This window comes from Neolamprologus multifasciatus, chromosome 4 (genome assembly GCF_963576455.1).
Source record: "Neolamprologus multifasciatus chromosome 4, fNeoMul1.2, whole genome shotgun sequence".
Classification (NCBI taxonomy): Eukaryota; Metazoa; Chordata; class Actinopteri; order Cichliformes; family Cichlidae; genus Neolamprologus; species Neolamprologus multifasciatus.
Window position 1 is genome coordinate 23,632,454 of NC_140442.1, and position 17,867 is coordinate 23,650,320.

Below are 17,867 nucleotides of genomic sequence, written 5' to 3' on the forward strand. Positions count from 1 at the left end.
CTTTAAGTGTTAGCTGCCCTGAAAAAGAAACGGGTCTATGGGTGGCTTTATAACCATATGTTTTGTTTATGTCATACATATTAAAGATGTACTTAAATTTAGTTTAAAGGGGAAACGAACACAGATGTCATAAAGTCTTTTACTGCTCCTCTACTTCCTTATATATGACTGGTAATTGCCACCTATCCACACACTGATTTTCCACACCTCCACACCTTCCACAGGCTTGTTACCTCTTTTCTTCCTGGATGGATGAGTCAGAGTTCCCACTTATTTGAAACCCTGATTCATTAGACTATATTTACTAAGAGATTTGGAAGATACCGAGGACAAGCCCAAACAAAAGTCTGAAAAAAGTCTGAGAATGAAACTGTGCGTCACTGTATTTTGGGCAAAATGCTCTCTCAGGTGTCCCTTGTCTTGGTGACTAACCTGCTGAGCTCCAGGGCTTCCTGCAATAACAACCGTCTCCCCTGTAGTTTTAAAAGGTAGCAGGTTTGTTTGTATTTTCTTTTACTCTTGTAGCACCTGGCGGATGATTCACAGTGTTAATGACTACTGTTTTCTTTATGACAATTGCGTGGCAACTAACAATTTGACGCAGCAGTGAGAACCGAAGGTAGACGGTTTAATTTTTCCATCTGACAGCCGTGGAAAGTGTGAAATGCGGAGCTTATACGTGACAGCTGTGTGTGTGTGTGTGTGGACGAGCATTAGTTGAAAGCGCCATCTAGTGCCTCCGGCCTCTGCTACACTGACATCATATATCGCGGTGAAGTCCCGATAAGGAAATCCGCCGTGATTTGGAGAGGAGTGGGACTTTTCCCTCCTTCCTCTTGCCTGACAATTGGATGTTGTGGTTGAGGGTGGAGGAACTGGAGCAGAGTGCGCAAAGGTGTGCGAGCGTGTATCGTGCGCTCCTCGGCTCTGTTTGTTTACCTGACTGGGATGTAAAGACTTGATCGCAGTGCGGTTTACTGGGACTCAGATTCACAGGAGAAAATTATGAGTGGTGAGTCAACATTTAAGATTAAAGTAACAGATTTTTAGTCGCTGTTTAGCGTAATTTTTTAGCTTGATTAGCTTGAACGGTGTTACTAGTAACAGGTTACCAGACTTTTCTAGCAATCATTAACCGAATAAACAGGTGTTACCGGGCAGCAGGAGTGTGCTGCTGTTACTGGTTTATTATCAGTGGTACGCTTTTATGTCTGATTTCTGTAAACAAGCATAACAACTGCTGAAGTAGTAACAGCTGCAGTGATAGTCTCTGCAAGTTTATTTATTTATTTTTGATTTTTTTTAAGGCCAGTTTCTTGCAACAAAATAATTTCAGACCATAGTGATTTGTGAAAACTTCTAGTATATTTTTAGTCATTTCAAATACAAACTAGGGATTTTCCCAAAGTCTGACAGAGTCACTCCTTATTGCTTTATGTTTTAATTGGAAAACTGAAAATGGTTACAGCAGTTTAAAAAATATGCAAACATAAATGGAAATACAGTATAAGGCAAAAACGGAGTCTGTATAATTATAACATACTTGAAAGTCAATATTTGTTATGACCACCTTTAATCAGATTTCTTGTTCTTCAGGAATAATCCAGATTATTCCAGACTCAACAGTGTGTTTTTTCCATTTACACTTTTACTGTATTGGCAGTCTGTTTGGCATCATTTATTGTCGCCAAAAAATGAAATTGTTTCTAATCAAATGCTACTCCACTATTCTGCATTCATAATTCTATCAATTCAGGGAGGATCACCACTGACTGACAGAGTCTCCACGTGTTTTACTGATAGATTTATAAACTCACTTTTGTACCTCTTTCCTGATCTTCTCCAAACTTACAGACGATTAGCCAAAAATTTCTAACTTGAATACATCACTTCATAAGACCTGCTTTCATTGCAGTTCTTCTGTAATTTGGCTACCTCGGCCTTTATTCCCCTTCATTAAGAATGACTTTGTTACAGTAAGCCTTCTACTGAGATCATTTTTGGTTAGGCTTCAGCGGTCTGTTACAGTCCACGGAGCAACAGAAGGGCCAGTTGCATCTTTCAGGTCCTGTGTTGGGACTTTTAACAACAGGACTTCCAGGTACTGTTCATCTGCTTTAAATGGTTTTGTAGGCCCGCCAGTTTTTCTTTTTTTTATCTACTTCTGCAGTTTTTTATGGACACACTGCACACCACACACAGCACATACTGCTGAGATATCCCAAGTTTCCGGCTAATGGCTCTTTAGCTCTTTAGAGTAGTACTTCTTGGCTGTCAGATTGTGTTGCCTTTTTGTCTTTGACATTTTTCATAGATTCAAAAAACAAATGGGAACAAACTTCTAGTAAAAAAGTGCCTCAAGATACAACTTTAAATTGGCTCTTTGCCAAATTTTCTTTTATCTGTAGACACAACAAACACTGTTTCATCCCTCGAGTTAGCCTGAATGCTTCGAAGGTCAGCGTTAAGCAGCTTAACAAACAAAAAATAATACTCCCCTGAAAATTGTCAGGTACAAACACTGGACTGAAAACAAGTGGGGAAAGCGGCCAAAGAAAGAAAGAAAAACTTTGAAAAAGCTTCAGAAAGCTTCAAGAAATATTGATCAAGACTGCTTTTTATATTTACAGGAAAGTCTGAGTCCTTGCAAAATATAAAAAATCAGGGTTGACTCAAGACTTTTGCACTTTACAGAAGGTGTGGGGGTGTATTGCATTTCCAAAACAAACAATAAATGAAATTTACTGAAAGATATGGAGATGAACCCTTTGATAAACAGGTTTCAAGCATAATCTTCTCATTGAACCAAACGATACTTAATTTTATCTTATTGGTGTTACTGTGTGCCGCTATTTTTATTTACTCTGAATATAAAACAGGTCTTTGGTTAGCAGTGCAGATGAACTGCTTCCTACAGCTAATGACTATCCAGTATTTGTTTTCCTTGAGTGTAAGGAGTTGCTTTGTAATCCCATGAAAACAAAGCCTTGATAGACTGTTTATGGGTAATAGCAGAGATTCCAGATCACCCAAGCCTGCCTGAACCTGCCTGTTACCTCAGACTGCTTTGATCACCTGCACAGAGTGGCAGGAACTGACATTATCACTCAGGCATCAATATGGGAAAAAAATCTCTCTTTTTTGTAATGGATCAGTTTGTTGGCCTTCCTGGAAATATAAACCACTATACTTGCCCCACCAACAAAAATGACATATGTCTGCGATCCATGCAGCGTTTGGGGGCCTTACGGTAGATTTTCGTACTTTATAGTTCACTGATAACTGAATCACCGCCCTTTATGTTGTCTCTTCTTTAATATGTAGGAATTCTGTGTGACGGTTTCTATTCACTTTCTCCCCTTGTCTCGTGAAGTGAATCAGGCTGAGAAAGCTTTTGTCTGTGGTCCCCTGGAGTGTTTGTTGATGTGCAATATGAGTCACACCTATCTTTGCATTCCTGTCCTCTGAGCCCATGATTCGGAGTCCTCCCCGCTACTTCAACAGCAGACCCTTTGCTCTACAACAATTTAACTACTTCTGATTTGTTATATTGAAGTTCCTGTTCACTTACTTCATCAAATCAGTTTCTCTTTGTCTCTTTAGTCTTTTTTGGAGACTCAGTTCCACAACAGTCCTGTCAGGCTGTTTTGTAGTGAGTAGACTCTTCTAAGTAAAGGAGCCCCATCTCATTTCCTCGCTATGCAGCAGATTAATCCAGTAATCCTACCAGGATTTATAGCCTTTCAGTGTGAGGCACAGTGAATTATGGCATGAAAGTATATTGAACTTGCTCTCAAAAGGTTTTTGTTATTATTATCTGTTAAAAACAGATCGTTAATGTTTAGAAAGCGCATAAATGACACAATGTTTGACCTACTTTGATGTTTGAAGGAATACAGATAAGAGGGGTCAGACAAAAACAAATTCACAAAGGAATTCTGCTTGGGAAAATATTTAGTCTGGGAGTGGACATAGGGCATGTCTGGAAATCTGGCTCGTAAAGTTGAAGTGGGAGATGAGCAAGGCCCAAGGCAACAAGCATATTTTCGGTAAATGGAAAAAAACATGAACTGAGGGACATTGTTTTATCTTTCCAGACCAGGCTCTTTTCTGAACTGATACGTTTTTTGGTCGTGTGCAGGTGTCACCGTCTGGATGGAGGAGGAGGACGACATCGCTCAGGAGGAACCACAAGCTTCTCCCTCGTGGCCAGAGGAGCGCTGCGAGGAGCTGTGGGACCGCGTGGAGGGAGTACGGCACAAGCTCACGCGGATCCTCAACCCGGCAAAACTGACACCGTACCTGCGCCAGTGCAAGGTCATCGACGAGCAGGATGAAGATGAGGTGCTCAACTCCACGCAGTACCCCCTGCGCATCAGCAAAGCTGGTGAGAGGAAGAAGAGCTCGGCTGAAAAGTCAAATCAGTGATCGGCACCTACAGATTTATAGAGACATGAGGAAAAGATAGTGTGTTACTGCTGTGTTAGTTAGCACTGTGATGCTTCAGAACGATACGAACATGCCATACCACAGGGGTTCAGAAGTATTGTAGCTTTCAACAGTGCACTCACCCAGCAAAACCATCAGCGTACATCCTCCGCAGTCAGTGCGACGCCCAATAACAAGATATGGGTCACATCCCACGCTTCCTATAGTTTTCTTTCTTAATCCGCTTGTACAGACTTGTACTGCCACAGCTGAAAGTGCAGTAATCCAAGCTTTAGTCACAACCAGCAATGGTCTACTACAGTTCGTGGGAGTGTAACATAACACTGGGCCTTTCTCTGTTGCTCAGGGAAACCCAGATGTTGTAATTTGGCCCGTTAAATGATTGTAACTGAGATATAATTAAATACATTTAAAGTCTCAGTGCGAGCGACGCCTTGAGGAAATGATTCATAAATTGTCATTTTCAGGTTTTCTTTAGAATCAAAGTGACATCTGTGCGTCAGCATCGTTTCAATGGTGTCAGAGCACTGAAATTTAAGCAAACACGTGATTACTCATTTGACACTGAGCTGCAGTCTTAAAAGACTACAAGAAGTGGGTTAAACATTAGATGTGAATGTTTGTCTAACAGTTCATCAGTCAGAAACAGGAAAACTGAATAAATGCTCCAGTGAGAGAAAAAAGCAGGAACTTCATTGCTAAGTCGAGGCAGGCAGAGAGAAGGACGAGGATAAAGATGAAAGGTATGTTGTAAATTAAGAGACACTGAAGGCAAACACCTGGTCCAACCCCCGGAGAATTTTGTTGTTTCAGTCTTTTATCATTGTCGTGTTTGAAATACCAACAGCATGTAACTACAGAGGTAATGACACATGCATCAAAGAGGTAGCATTCTTGTGCTGAGACTCTTTAATCTGTTAGTTAAATGTGCTGCTTTACCCTAACCTGACCTTTCATTGCACTTATCCTTCAGCATTGTCACTGTATAATGTCATGCGACGGAAAGTAAATTATTCCACACTTGCAGTGTTACTCACCTTGTGTTTTCTGTTCCCTATTTGTCACAAAAAGGCCGTTTGCTGGACATCCTGCGCGGTCAGGGCCAGCGAGGTCTTCAGGCCTTCATGGAGTCACTGGAGTTTTACCATCCAGAGCAGTACACACAGCTGACCGGGCAACAGCCAACACACCGATGCTCCCTCATACTAGGCAAGCAGAGATTTTTTTGTGGATAGAAAGAAGAATGGCATAGTAGTGGGACTTAACCATAAATTAACCTTAAATTAAAACTTTAAAGATAAAGTAACTCAGGCTTAAGAAAAATCACCCAAAGCATTTACGTGACATGGAAAATGTTCCATGTATGGGGATATTCTAGATTTCATGATGAACTTATACACTCAAATTACTGTGGGTGTGTTTTTTTTTTTAATGCATTTTAGCTTAATTCACTATAAATTTTAAAAACAACTGCTGTTTGTATGTTTGCATCCGAGTGTCTGTGAAGACTACTAAAGTATTTTGATGATTACATTTAAGGATTTAAGGTTTATATTTAGGCAGTACAATTAGGGATGCACCGATACCGATACTGGTATCAGGTATCGGGGCCGATACTGTAAAATGTGTGTGTACTCATACTCGTAAAAGTTAACCGATACCATGAACCGATACTAACTTATTTCATTAGTCAGAGGGTGGCTGGTCATTTCTGCTGTAGTTTTTTAGATTGGCCACTAGGGGGACATCCCGCACTAAACAGGCACAGGGTTAGGCGAGTGAGACTGGCGGCTCCAGATAAAAAAGAGAAACTGGAGGCTGCTGTAGCTAGGCTAAACAAAATGTCAGCAGTGTGGACCGGAACAGCCAACTTTAACTCAGGTTTTGGAAAAGCGATGAAAAATGTCAAGAGAAAATCCATGAGCAGTTTAAATAACAGAGGCTCTGACTCATTTTATCGCTCTGGATGACCAGCCAATGCCAGTCGTGGAAAGCATAGGATTGCACCGTCTTCTCAGCATACTCAAGCCGCGATATGAAATTGGACACTCTGCAATAATTTAAAAGTTTCTTTTATTCTCAAACTTAATTTGTATTTATTTTATTCCAAACAGAAGTGTTTATTTATTATTCTGAAAGCTCGAGGCAGTGCCCAATAGTTCAGTGATATTTTGTTAAATTACAATGTGGAGACTCCGCAATAATTTAACAGAAGTGCTTATTTTTCACTTGAAAATTTTTTTGTGGTCATTTTTATTACGATTTTATTTTTTATCGGCAGAGAATAAAATAAGACCTGTCTTCTAATTAATTGCATTTGTGTGTGTGTGTGTGTGTGGTAGAAGTATCGGTTTTTGTACTCAGTATCGGCAAGTACTCAGATCCAAGTATCGGTATTGTATCGGTTTGAAAAAATTGGTATCGTTGCATCCCTAAGTACAATGGTTAGTCTTTCACGTCACAGTCACTCAGTCCCAAGTGTTAACCCACTTATGTTCTACCCGTGCCTGCATGGGTTCTCGGCGGGTACTCTGAGTTCCTCCCACAGTCCAAAAACATGCACATTGGGCTGAATGATGATTCTAAACTGTGACTTTGAACTTTAATGGTTGTCTATCTCTCTCTGTTAGCCCTGTGACAGACAGATGTACCTGACATCTAACCCCTATGGCAGCCAGGAACCTATCCCAGCTGTCATAGAGGTTCTCACAGTGATGCTGTGAGAACCTCTATGACAGGATAATAACATCGATGGTTGAATACACTCATTTTCACATAATTCAGCTCTGGACTGCAAAAACTAGCCTAGCCCAAAGTGATGAGTTCGATGAGTTCTTCTTTACTGACAACCAAATTAAAGCCAAGACATTTAAACTTAAAAGGGCGCCGTATGTGAATCTTAACTGCAAACACATCTGATTTACTTTCATTGCTGACCAACAGAAATGGTTAACAAACAACTGGAACATAAGCGCTTTCTTTGAAAGTGAGCATATGATTATTTGACAAAGCTATTATGTTGCCCAAGAGCAGAGAAAAGAATGAACACATTTGCACATTTGGCATTGATGTTCTCTTGCGTGCCATTTACTGACGACCACAACACATAAACATTTATATTTGTCCTTTCTCCCCACACATTAAAGCCAGTTTCTCTGGCTCACAATTCAGTTTACAATTTCCATTGATTCACAATACCCTCCTTCCATGATAATGACCTCCACGTGTGACTCTCTTTCTACACAGATGAGGAAGGTCCAGAGGGTTTGACTCAGTTTCTGCTGCTGGAGGTGCGTAAACTGAGGGAGCAGCTTCGAAACAGCCGCATGTGCGAACGCCGCCTGTCTCAGCGCTGCCGGATGGCGGAGGAGGAGCGAAGCCGCGCTGAGCGTAAAGCTCAGGAGTTACGCCACGACAAACTACAGCTGGAAAGGTTTGGGCTTTTCTAGTTTCCAGTTTCTTCCTTTAAAGCTTTTCTGTCAGAGAATCCAATATGTCACAGAAACCTGTAAATTCACATGGGGTGAATTTACAAGGTGACATTAATAATCCACAAAGGCTGTCAGAGCTACAGAGGTCAGGGCACCATTGTTCCCGCCTACTTTCCCTCTACTTTATATCCCAGTGAGAAGAAACCTGATGTGCTGCTACAGCGTTGGCTCCAGAATGTGTTTCTCTGTCATTAAACGACTTTTGAACAATAAAAAAACACTTTTATGAACATTTCATGTTACTTTCTTCAAACTGTTTTACTCTCATTCTGCAGAAATCATTTTAAACACTGAGAAAAACATAAAAAAATAAACATGTTGGTTGTGGTGGCATCTTCCTCTGACACACCATCTCTCCGCGAGTCTTCCTCCACTACATCTATGAGCTTCCTCTGTGGACTTCCTCTTGTCCTCCAGCCTCATGTCTGTGACTTTGTCTTTGCACCACTTAATCTGGTCTGTCCCCCTGATGTTCATTTCTAATCTTGTCCATCCTGCTCACTCCAAATTCAAATCTCAACATCTTCACCTCTGCGAATTCCAGAGTTATCTAAAATTGTTGAGCCACGAAAATTCATCTTTACATTTGTAGAAAAACGAGTTGGTAACAAAAAGTGAAAATGTGTGATCTGGATGGTTTTTGATCTCAAGGCTGCGTCAAGACTGGGAGTTAGCCAGTCGAGAGCTGGGAAAGCTGAAAGACCGACACCTGGAGCAGGCTGTGAAGTACTCCAGGGCCTTGGAGGATCAAGGCAAAGCCTCAACCAGAGAGAGAGAACTGCTGAGTCAGGTCAGTTGGTTTGGGTGAAAGAAAAATATATTTTTATATTAATGTTAGTTCTCTTGCATTTTGCATCTGTTTGATTTCACTTTTAAGCTGCTGTTTTAGGTGCTCCATGTCAGCCAGAAAGGGCTTTGTTTGCTTTGATACAACTTTGATACCTCTTGCTGCCATGCATATAACAGAAACAAGCGCTGTTCTCGGAAGTTATGTGTTGTCTGAAGGCATAAAAAAGGGAACAAATAAAAGCACCTGAGGCAACGAAACTTCTTTGGATGGCACGCAGCAAAAGAGCTAAATGAAGCGGCTCGAGCCAGCAGGGGCAGATGTTATCAACCACGCCAGGATTTGTTACAACATGTTGACAGAACCACTGAGGAATGAACCAGCTGGCTGTAAAAATAAGGCGATATTAATAGCAGCAAGTCAGTGTATGATCTACAGTCTATCTATGATCTTTAAAATCCTATATTTTTATTAGAATAAAATCATCATTATTTAGCCCTGGGTTTTTTCTTATTATTTTAAGTCCAAAATGGCAAAACAAAGAGAGGTTCACCCACCCTATAGGCCTTCCTGTCACCTTCTGAAGAGCCACAGTGGACCAGTTGACACCTTATACTTTTATCCCGAGTCCCAGCCTCTGAATTCAGATTACTGAAAGATTTTCACAGAAATCTTGTGGAATTCTCTTTGGTTTTTGCATTTAAATGTTCCACCTTAAAGCTTTAAGTTCATTTCCAGCTGTTTACTGAAAGTCATTCTTATCTCAAAGTGGGATCTTTTTGCCAGCGGCTGCTGTCTACTGTCTAAAACAAGCCATTTAAGGTTTCTCTCCTTTGAAGGCCACACACCATTTAAGCCACTTTACTTCTGTTTGCTGTCCCTCGTAAACACAGAGTTTGTTTAGCGGTGGGTGGGGCTTCAGTGTTCCCAGCCTGATCTGTGTGACCATATTAGGGATGCCCGCTTTGACCGACATCATGCTGACCTAAAAGCAGAAACGACTATTTTAAGAACCAAGAGGTTAAAACGTTTCAGTGACGTCATTTCCTTTTTAATTTTTTTAATTCTCAGTTAGGTCACACCGTTATCTATTTCCCTTCCTGTCTGTGAGTTTTCCATCCTTCGTGGCTAGATGCCCGTTTTTAAATAGCCAATGCCCCTGCCCCATATACACACCTCCACCTTTGCACTGCTAATATCATCTTTCATTATATTCATTTTGTCTTCTTTGTGACTTTCCTTGGGTCTCACCTTTTGAACTGGTTGTAGATTACGAGTGTAACAAGTCCCCTTAATGGATAATATTTGTAGACTTAGAGATACTGCCATCAGTGGGACCTTTGTGTTATTGTTCACATATTTGCCTGAAAAACAAAAGATCCCTGGTTCAATATCAGGGGGAAAAAACATTTGTCGTGACCCGCTGTGGTAACCCACTGTCAATAAGGGAGCAGCTGATATTAGCTCCTGATATTAATATATAAAAGAGTCCCACACTAGCAGGTTATTGATATGCTTATTATTTGCTTGTTCTTCATACATGCAGGTAGAGGAGCTGAAGTCCAGGCTGGCAGCAGCAGAGAAAAAAACAAGTGCTGCCCCTGATGCCTCTAAAGCTGTAGCTGGTTCTACACCTGCTCTAGAAAACCTGCCTAAGAAAACTGAGACTACAGGAAGTCAGATGACGATCCCACCCACTGGAGTCGTTGTATGTTTTTGATTGCATATTGTGTATCATCTGTAATCATGTTTTTTAAGCTGTTATCATTCTTTGTTGTATTTTTTTTATTTATCTGTGTTCATTTTGTTTTGGTTCGCCTCAGGCTCTGATGGATATCCTGAAGCAGGACCGCAGGGAGGCTGCCGAGCAGAGACAGGAGTTCTGCGATATCATCACCAAACTACAGAGCGAGCTCCAAAACACTGAAGAGCAAAGGGACAAGGTGAGAGGTTGTCTGCCATCATATTATATAATACATTATAACATTATAATGACCTTTTCCTTCATGATGCTTTCTTTTCTGGACTGTACTTGCAGTTGGAGTCTCAGTGCGAACAGCTACAGCTGAAGGTGAGGACTCTCCAGCTGGACTGGGAGACAGAGCAGAAGAGGAGTGTGTCCTATTTCAACCAAATCATGGAGCTGGAAAAGGAGAGAGACCAGGTTAGTGAGAGCACACTGTCTAACCACAAAGAGTTCATCAGTCACTTTAGCTGCTCTGGCTTATCCTCACACATCAGCAACCTATTCACTTTCTGCACTTCTGTCCTCTCATCTCAAGGCCCTGCGCAGTCGAGACAGCCTGCAGCTTGAGTACACCGACTGTCTGCTGGATAAGAACCGTCTGCGTAAACGCATTGCTGAGCTGCAGGCCAACCTGGAGCAGCAGCAGAGAGAGCTGGACAAAGACAGGGAGAGGAGCCAGGAGAAAATGGAGCCAAACAGCTCCTGCCTGCATTGTGTGAGTTCAAACGCTAAGTCATGAGGACAGCGCTCACCTTCCCCTGCCTTCTACAGAAACTTTTTAATGCAAGTGTTGTCCTCCATCTCTGCCCCCCAGTCCCACCTGTCTCTGTGTAGTGAGGAACAGTGCTTTGGCCCCTGCTGTTCCCCCGGCCTGGATCTGAGCCCGCAGCCTAGAAGAACCAATCTGTTACTAAGAAAGGTCAGTGCTGCGGTTAATACCAGTAGTTTAGGTATTATGATGAGAATTGCAATAACAACAGAATCACAACTGCCCTGTTTGATTAAATTAAGATCAGAAGGAATCGAAACAGGCCTTACTGACCTAACTGCTGTGTAATCACCACGTAATTTTTATATCATAGGAATTCCCACAGGATAAAAACTTGTTTTTTCATGCTGTTTGTGTGCTATGCAGAGAATGTATCTTTCTGACTGCAACATTTCATTGCAGCTAGACAAGGCAAGGGGTCCTATTATGAGCAGGAAATGTTGCAATGCATTCTTGTGCAACTCCTTGCATGTTAGTGCCTGTACCTTACATCTCATTATCTGTCAGCTCATACTCTGTTGACTCATCTTTTCTGTGTCACAGGTGCCCTCTAGTGGCCCAGCCAATGAAAACTCAGAGGGTAAGTCAACCACACTGGCAGCTGGATGATGCTTATCTAGTGTTTCTTTGTGCAAATCCTTGTGCTTTTGTACTTTTCATTTACACAAAGTAGGAAGGTCGGTTGGGGATTTCATCACCTCTCACAAATAAGTGTTTTAGGTTAAAGTAAAAAGGGTGTTTTTCTGCTGATTCACAGATTCTGGTTCAAACTCAGAGGAGAACCTCTTGCTGTCAGTGAGTATCAAAGCCCTGCTCTTAATAAAAATAATAAAAATAAGATTCTAAAGATCTGCATCTTTATGTTTACTTCCTCACCCTCAGACAGAAACCAATGAAAAGGAAATAAACCGCCTTTCCACATTCCCCTTTCCTCCTTGCATGAACTCCATCAACCGTCGAGTCAACACAGAGTGAGTTCATATATTTTTCACCCTGCAATTTTCCCCGTTATTCTCACGTTGATTACCATTTTCCTCGTTTTGCTTCCACCAAGGTTTGACTTGGACTCATGGGGCAGTGATGAGAATGACAACATTCCAGGTACATTTGACTCTTTGCATTTACAACCAGCACAATCTTTTTTTTAATCAATGTGTTGGTGATTAATCATGTTCAATCTAATAATAACAAAAATGTAAGTGTGCATTGAAAGGCTCTCTGGTGTTTTCAGGTGAGCAGAGTGAGCCTTCTCTGTCAGATTCGTGGAGCTCCCTGCAGTCTAATTTTTTCCCCCCCGACCTGGTCAACCTGCCCATAGTCTCTGCACAGCAGCCCAGTCCCAAAGTGCCCAGGTACAAGCTTACAGCTTTGATGCCTGTCACTGAAACCAGTAAAAGCTCTGTTAAACTGTCATTTTTCTCCTTAATTACAAGTAATATTAATTTCTGCAGTGCAATCTCTTAATCTTCGTAGGTGAGAATGATGGTCCTAAAAGGTCCTAACATTAACATTAGTATAGAAGAGCATTAACATTTCTTTTGTCAGAGGTATGTTGTGGATATTGGGCCACAGACCATTACACAACTCAAAAATAACTTTATTTATTGTAAACAAACAGGCGAGAACAAACCAACAAAGCTAAGAAAAAAAGAAAGAGCAGATGTCAATCTACAGCTTCAAAAGAAAAAATCTTTCCAGCACATGAAGTAAAATTTTCAAATTTAAACAATTAAAGAAAAAACCTTCATGGTTTAGATGTTGAGATGTCTTTAAAATGTATCTGGTTTGTCCTTCATTTTATTTTCTCCTGGTGGATTATTATTATTATTATTATTATTATTATTATTATTATTATTATTATTATTATTATTATTATTATTATCTTTTTGGTATTAAAAAATGGAGTTCATTACATAATTACTGTATGATAAAAATTTAAACAGTTTTGAATGTGATTAATATTATATAAGTGCAATTTTTTGTCATAGTGTACAACATAATGTAAAGAGCACAAAAGTGGCACCAAAGTAAAGTGAATGCCGTTACAGACTAATGTTATGTAATAACATATAAGTAATATGTAACAGTCTTCTGCCATCTCTCAGGAACCTACACTGCTCACCATCTCCAAGTCCCCCAACCTCTCCAAAGCACGGGAGAGCAAGTCTTGCCGATGACATCACCATCATTGGAGGAAGCCAAACAGGGATATTTGTCAGCCATGTGAGAGCAGGTTCCCCAGCTGAACAATATGGACTGAAGGAGGGCAGTGAGCTGCTGGAGGTGGGCGTCTGCATATGCGATTAAATCATATATGAGTACTTTTAATGTGTCCATGTGGAAATACGTGTCCCACAAGGACAAGTGTGTGCTTATGCTTCTATGAAAATGAGGCCGTAGAATGACATGCAGTTTTTGTCCTGTTGTTTTTAGCTGGAGCAAGTCCTGTTTGGTGGGGGAACTGTGCTGCTGAGTCAGTGCACTGCTGAGGTGGCCCACTTTTCTCTGCAGTGGTGGACCGAGCCGTCAACACTTAAATTCCAGAGCAACCCAGAGGGTGAGTCTGTTACTTCAGAGGTTTGAAAAATTCATATGAGGTCGGTCAGTCTGCTCTTGAAATCTCCCCTCGTGGTGCAGAAAGGTGACGCTAAGGTGCCCCCTCTCATGCTTTCTCATCCTCAGGGTACTCAAACCTGTCCTCGCAGGTTTCATCGCCAACTTTTTTGGGTCCCGATTCTTTCTATGTGCGTGTTAATCTCAGTATGGAGCCTCATGGTGACCCGCCATCTTTGGGTGTTTCTTGTGATGACATTATACATGTCACAGATACAAGGTACAATGGAAAATACCAATGGCGCTGCTCCCTGGTGGATCCGAGCACAGCCAAGCATTTGCAGACAGGATCCATGCCCAACTACAACCGGTATGTCAGTCAGACTTTGACGTGACTTTGCTTTATTATTATTTTAAAGGCACAATTCAGTCCCGAAAGTTCCACGAGGCCAGTGTTATTTAGCTCAAGTACATATAAGAGAAGGTAGATATATTTACAAAACTGGCGAATAAATTTAGATTGATAACAAAATAGCTGTGTGACTAGTGTAAATAACTAAGAATATATCGACTTCTCTTTCAGGGCTCAACAGTTGTTACTCATAAGGTTACGAAAAATGTCAGTGGAGCAAAAGGACTCTAAGAAGAAGATGGTAAGTTGATGCATATTTAAATTACATGATCAGCATGCACAACGACTGTGGTTATAAGTGCCTCATGTTACAGTTTTTGCCCGTTTCCTCATTGGAAGATGTATATTTTTCTTTGCGTAGTTCTTAAAGAAAACATCAGGCCGCGTGCGATTGGTCAAAGCGGTGGATCCAAACTGCCGTGGGATTGGTTCCACACAGCAGGTCCTTTACACGCTCAGCAAACGTAAGTTGAAGCCCTGTCGCTCCCTCAATGAAATAGCATGTTTGTGTCATAAATGACTTGTTTGTGTATGTGCACACTTTGTGTTGATGTATTTGTACTTGTTTTTGCCATGTCAGGCCATGAGGACCATTTAATCCCTTACAGTTTAGTACAGTCAGTGCAGGTTCAGACCAAGCGGCCAGTCATCTTCTCACCGTCTCTGCTGTCCCGTGGTCTGATAGAGAAGCTCCTGCAACCAGCACAGTCTGGATTAAAGTTTAACACCTGCCAGCCAGGTATCTGCACAACACTCAGACCTGTCCACTCACAGTGACCCAACAGTGCACAAAGTTTGGTGCTGATTTGTTGATCATACATTAAATATTTTCAGAGCCCATTCCAGCTTCAGAGAGACAAGACAAGAGAATATTCTTGTTGGATTCTTGCAGTCCAGAGAAGGCCCTTGGCATAAGGCTGCAGTCAATACAGGATGTCATCAGCCAGGTAAGGTCAGCAGTGTTTTCTGGGGGTGTGGTTTTCAAAAAGAAGCTTTTGCTTTGCCAGACAAAAATGCAAAAATGTCACCACATTTTGCTTTACAACCATCCTACTAAATGTCTTCCTCAAGGAGAATGAAGAATGCTGTTTTTAGGACGATTAAGTAACCAATAAAAGTCAATTACCGACAATCGTGGGGAGAAATTTCCACAGGACTCTGAAATCCTTTAAAAAACTAGGTCCACCCTTACTGCTTCCATAATTAAGAATTAAGAGGAAATTTAGAGAAATTAAGAAGGTAAGGAGCAGCCAGGAGCTGCTAATCAAATCCACTTGATTAATTGATCATCAGCAAGTGTGAGCACCTCTATAAAAGGAGATGTTTTGGCAGTTTGCTGCTCCTGAACATGCAAGTGTGCAGGTTGAACTCTGTTAAGACAAAACCACAGTCGTCCCAAGGTCAGATTGTGCAATGATCAGAAAAACTGCAAAAAAACATTTAAAATCCCAGGTGCTCAATCTCAGACTCACCTGGCCTCAGTTAGCATGTTAAATGTTAAAGTTCATGAGAGCATAATTTAAAAAAGACTAAACAAGGATGGCCTGTTGTATGGCAGCATACATACGGAGATGTTTGGTCATAATGGAAGGCACCACGTTTGTAGAAAACCAAACACAGCAGGTTTTGCAATGGCCCAGGCAAAGTCCTGACCCAACCTGATAGAAATGGTGTGTTGGGACCTTAAACGAGCTGTAGATAAACAGATGCTATCTCTTTGTCTCAGGATAAACACTGCCTGCTCGAGCTGGGCTTGTCCAGTGTTGAAGGCTTATTGAGACTTGGGATTTACCCCATCGTCATCCATATTCGCCCCAAGAACAAAAAACACAAGAAGCTGAGGTAAGCGCACACACAGGCAGTTTTCAGTTCATTGTTACAGTAAGTTCTGGTCTCACCATAGCAGCACTACTGTACTTTATCCAAGCTTTGTATGTATTTAATGGCAATCCACTTTGTGGAGTAAGGAGCGTTTAACTTCTCTAGAAGGATTATTTCTTACTTTGAAATACATATATTTGAAAAAGTCATGTCTTAGATACTCTGTGATTATTTATCCATCACTTGAAACAGAAAGTTTTTTCCACGTTGTGGGGAGGACAGTGTGATGGAGGAGCTGTGCCACGCCGAGGAGCTGCAGCTGGAGACACTGCCCATGCTTTACTACACCCTGGAGCCCAACACCTGGAGCTGCACTGATGAGCTGCTGGCTGCTTTACGTACCAACATCCACAGCCAGCAGAGGGCGATGGTCTGGGTTGAACTGGATAGGCTGCAGTAGAAGAGAGAGAGTGTGTGGTACCATGTATTCACTAGTGCATGTGCCAGTATCTACTAAGAATTTCAAAGGAGCCCACACTAGGCTTGTGTACATACATTTTAACATAATTTTGAAATTCTCATAATTATAGGTCTCTATAATAGCCAAGCTGGACTGGCTAGAATAAATAAAAAAAACTGCAACTTATTTGAGCCGCACAAGGAAGGTACATGTAAGTACAAATGTACTTACCTCATTAAAACTGCAATCTTCCCTTCAACTTACCACACTTAAGGTTTTATTATTATACTTCTGTACTTCAAAACTATATTCAATAACACAAGGAGCCTAGTTTTTGGTATTTAGGCCACGGGTCATTTAATTATGTTTTGAGTGAAAAGCTGAAGCTGTGAGAATATTAAGTGTGACAGATGTTGTAGGTTAAGGGAACTGAAGCTTTTTTTCCATACAATGTTATCTGTGCATTATATATCTAGGCCAGTGTTTGTTTGGACAGTTACATTTTATGTCAGCCTGTTTTCTTCAGCTTTTTTCATTTGAAGTGAAATAATGAACGCTCCATTAAGGTGTCGAGTTTAGACAGAGTGGATTCATTATTGTATTTCAATCTGAATGTACTGCAAACTGAACTGAATGCAAAGCAAAGAGCCTGAAACAATAGGTTTAGCTGCTCAAATGTCTTCTAGCATGGACACTAAACAACTATACATATCATATTTAAGTGTTAAACAATGTGACTTTATGTGAACACATTTTAAAACACAAACTGTGCATTTTTTGATCATTGTAAGTGGATCGTTTTTGACTAGTCGGGGAGTACTGCATTTCTCTGCTATAGTGTACTCTTTTTAACTGCTATTTGTATCCATTTTAAAAAATAAATGAATTAAATATCACTCGTGTCTAAAGTGATTTGCTTTTTAGGGGGCGATCGTGGCTCAAGAGTTGGGAGTTCGCCTTGTAACCGGAAGGTTGCCGGTTCGAGCCCCGGCTCAGACCGTCTCGGTCGTTGTGTCTTTGGGCAAGACACTTCACCTACCACCTATTGGTGTTGGCCAGAAGGGCTGATGGTGCGATATGGCAGCCTCACTTCCACCAGTGTGTGACTGGGTGTGTAAAGCTGAAGAAAAGCGCTTTGGGGTCCCTAGGTGGGACTAGTAAAAGCACTATACAAATACAGGCCATTTACCATTTTCTTTAATTATTGAAATGCTGCTATATATATAGATAGATATAGATATAGATATATATATACATACATACAAACATATATATACATAATACAGTGTGCAAAACGGTGCTAGCGTGGTCAGCACTGTGGGCTCACAGCAAGAGGATCCTGGGTTTTAACCCTGCTGGGGGATCTTTCTGTGTTGAG

At 41.1% G+C, this 17,867-nt stretch overlaps 1 protein-coding gene across 2 annotated transcripts; it reads left to right on the plus strand.

The window, feature by feature from the left end:
• The first annotated feature begins 707 nt into the window (after nucleotides 1-707).
• Nucleotides 708-17,383, plus strand: LOC146520508 (caspase recruitment domain-containing protein 11). Of its 2 annotated transcripts, none has more exons than XM_085157842.1 (24): nucleotides 708-1,012; nucleotides 4,142-4,387; nucleotides 5,521-5,654; nucleotides 7,692-7,882; nucleotides 8,592-8,730; nucleotides 10,274-10,435; nucleotides 10,551-10,670; nucleotides 10,766-10,891; nucleotides 11,010-11,189; nucleotides 11,289-11,393; nucleotides 11,787-11,823; nucleotides 12,001-12,038; nucleotides 12,126-12,214; nucleotides 12,298-12,344; nucleotides 12,475-12,595; nucleotides 13,349-13,526; nucleotides 13,677-13,800; nucleotides 13,926-14,166; nucleotides 14,380-14,449; nucleotides 14,570-14,672; nucleotides 14,789-14,947; nucleotides 15,043-15,155; nucleotides 15,935-16,050; nucleotides 16,282-17,383. In XM_085157842.1, exons 1-24 carry the CDS (start codon nucleotides 1,006-1,008, stop codon nucleotides 16,487-16,489), a joined length of 3,054 nt encoding a protein of 1,017 aa, XP_085013968.1. In that variant the 5' UTR covers nucleotides 708-1,005; the 3' UTR covers nucleotides 16,490-17,383. The 2 variants fall into 2 exon arrangements, with proteins under 2 accessions (XP_085013968.1, XP_085013967.1); XM_085157841.1 differs by having other exon boundaries at nucleotides 709-1,012; nucleotides 5,521-5,658; nucleotides 7,696-7,882.
• The last annotated feature ends 484 nt before the right edge of the window (nucleotides 17,384-17,867 follow it).

What these genes read in the sequence shown, in the direction of transcription:
- LOC146520508 (XM_085157842.1), top strand. An exon ending in AGGAGAACCTCTTGCTGTCA is followed by an intron (nt 12,039 to 12,125) that starts GTGAGTATCAAA and finishes CCTCACCCTCAG; the next exon opens with ACAGAAACCAATGAAAAGGA. An exon ending in AAAAAACACAAGAAGCTGAG is followed by an intron (nt 16,051 to 16,281) that starts GTAAGCGCACAC and finishes CACTTGAAACAG; the next exon opens with AAAGTTTTTTCCACGTTGTG.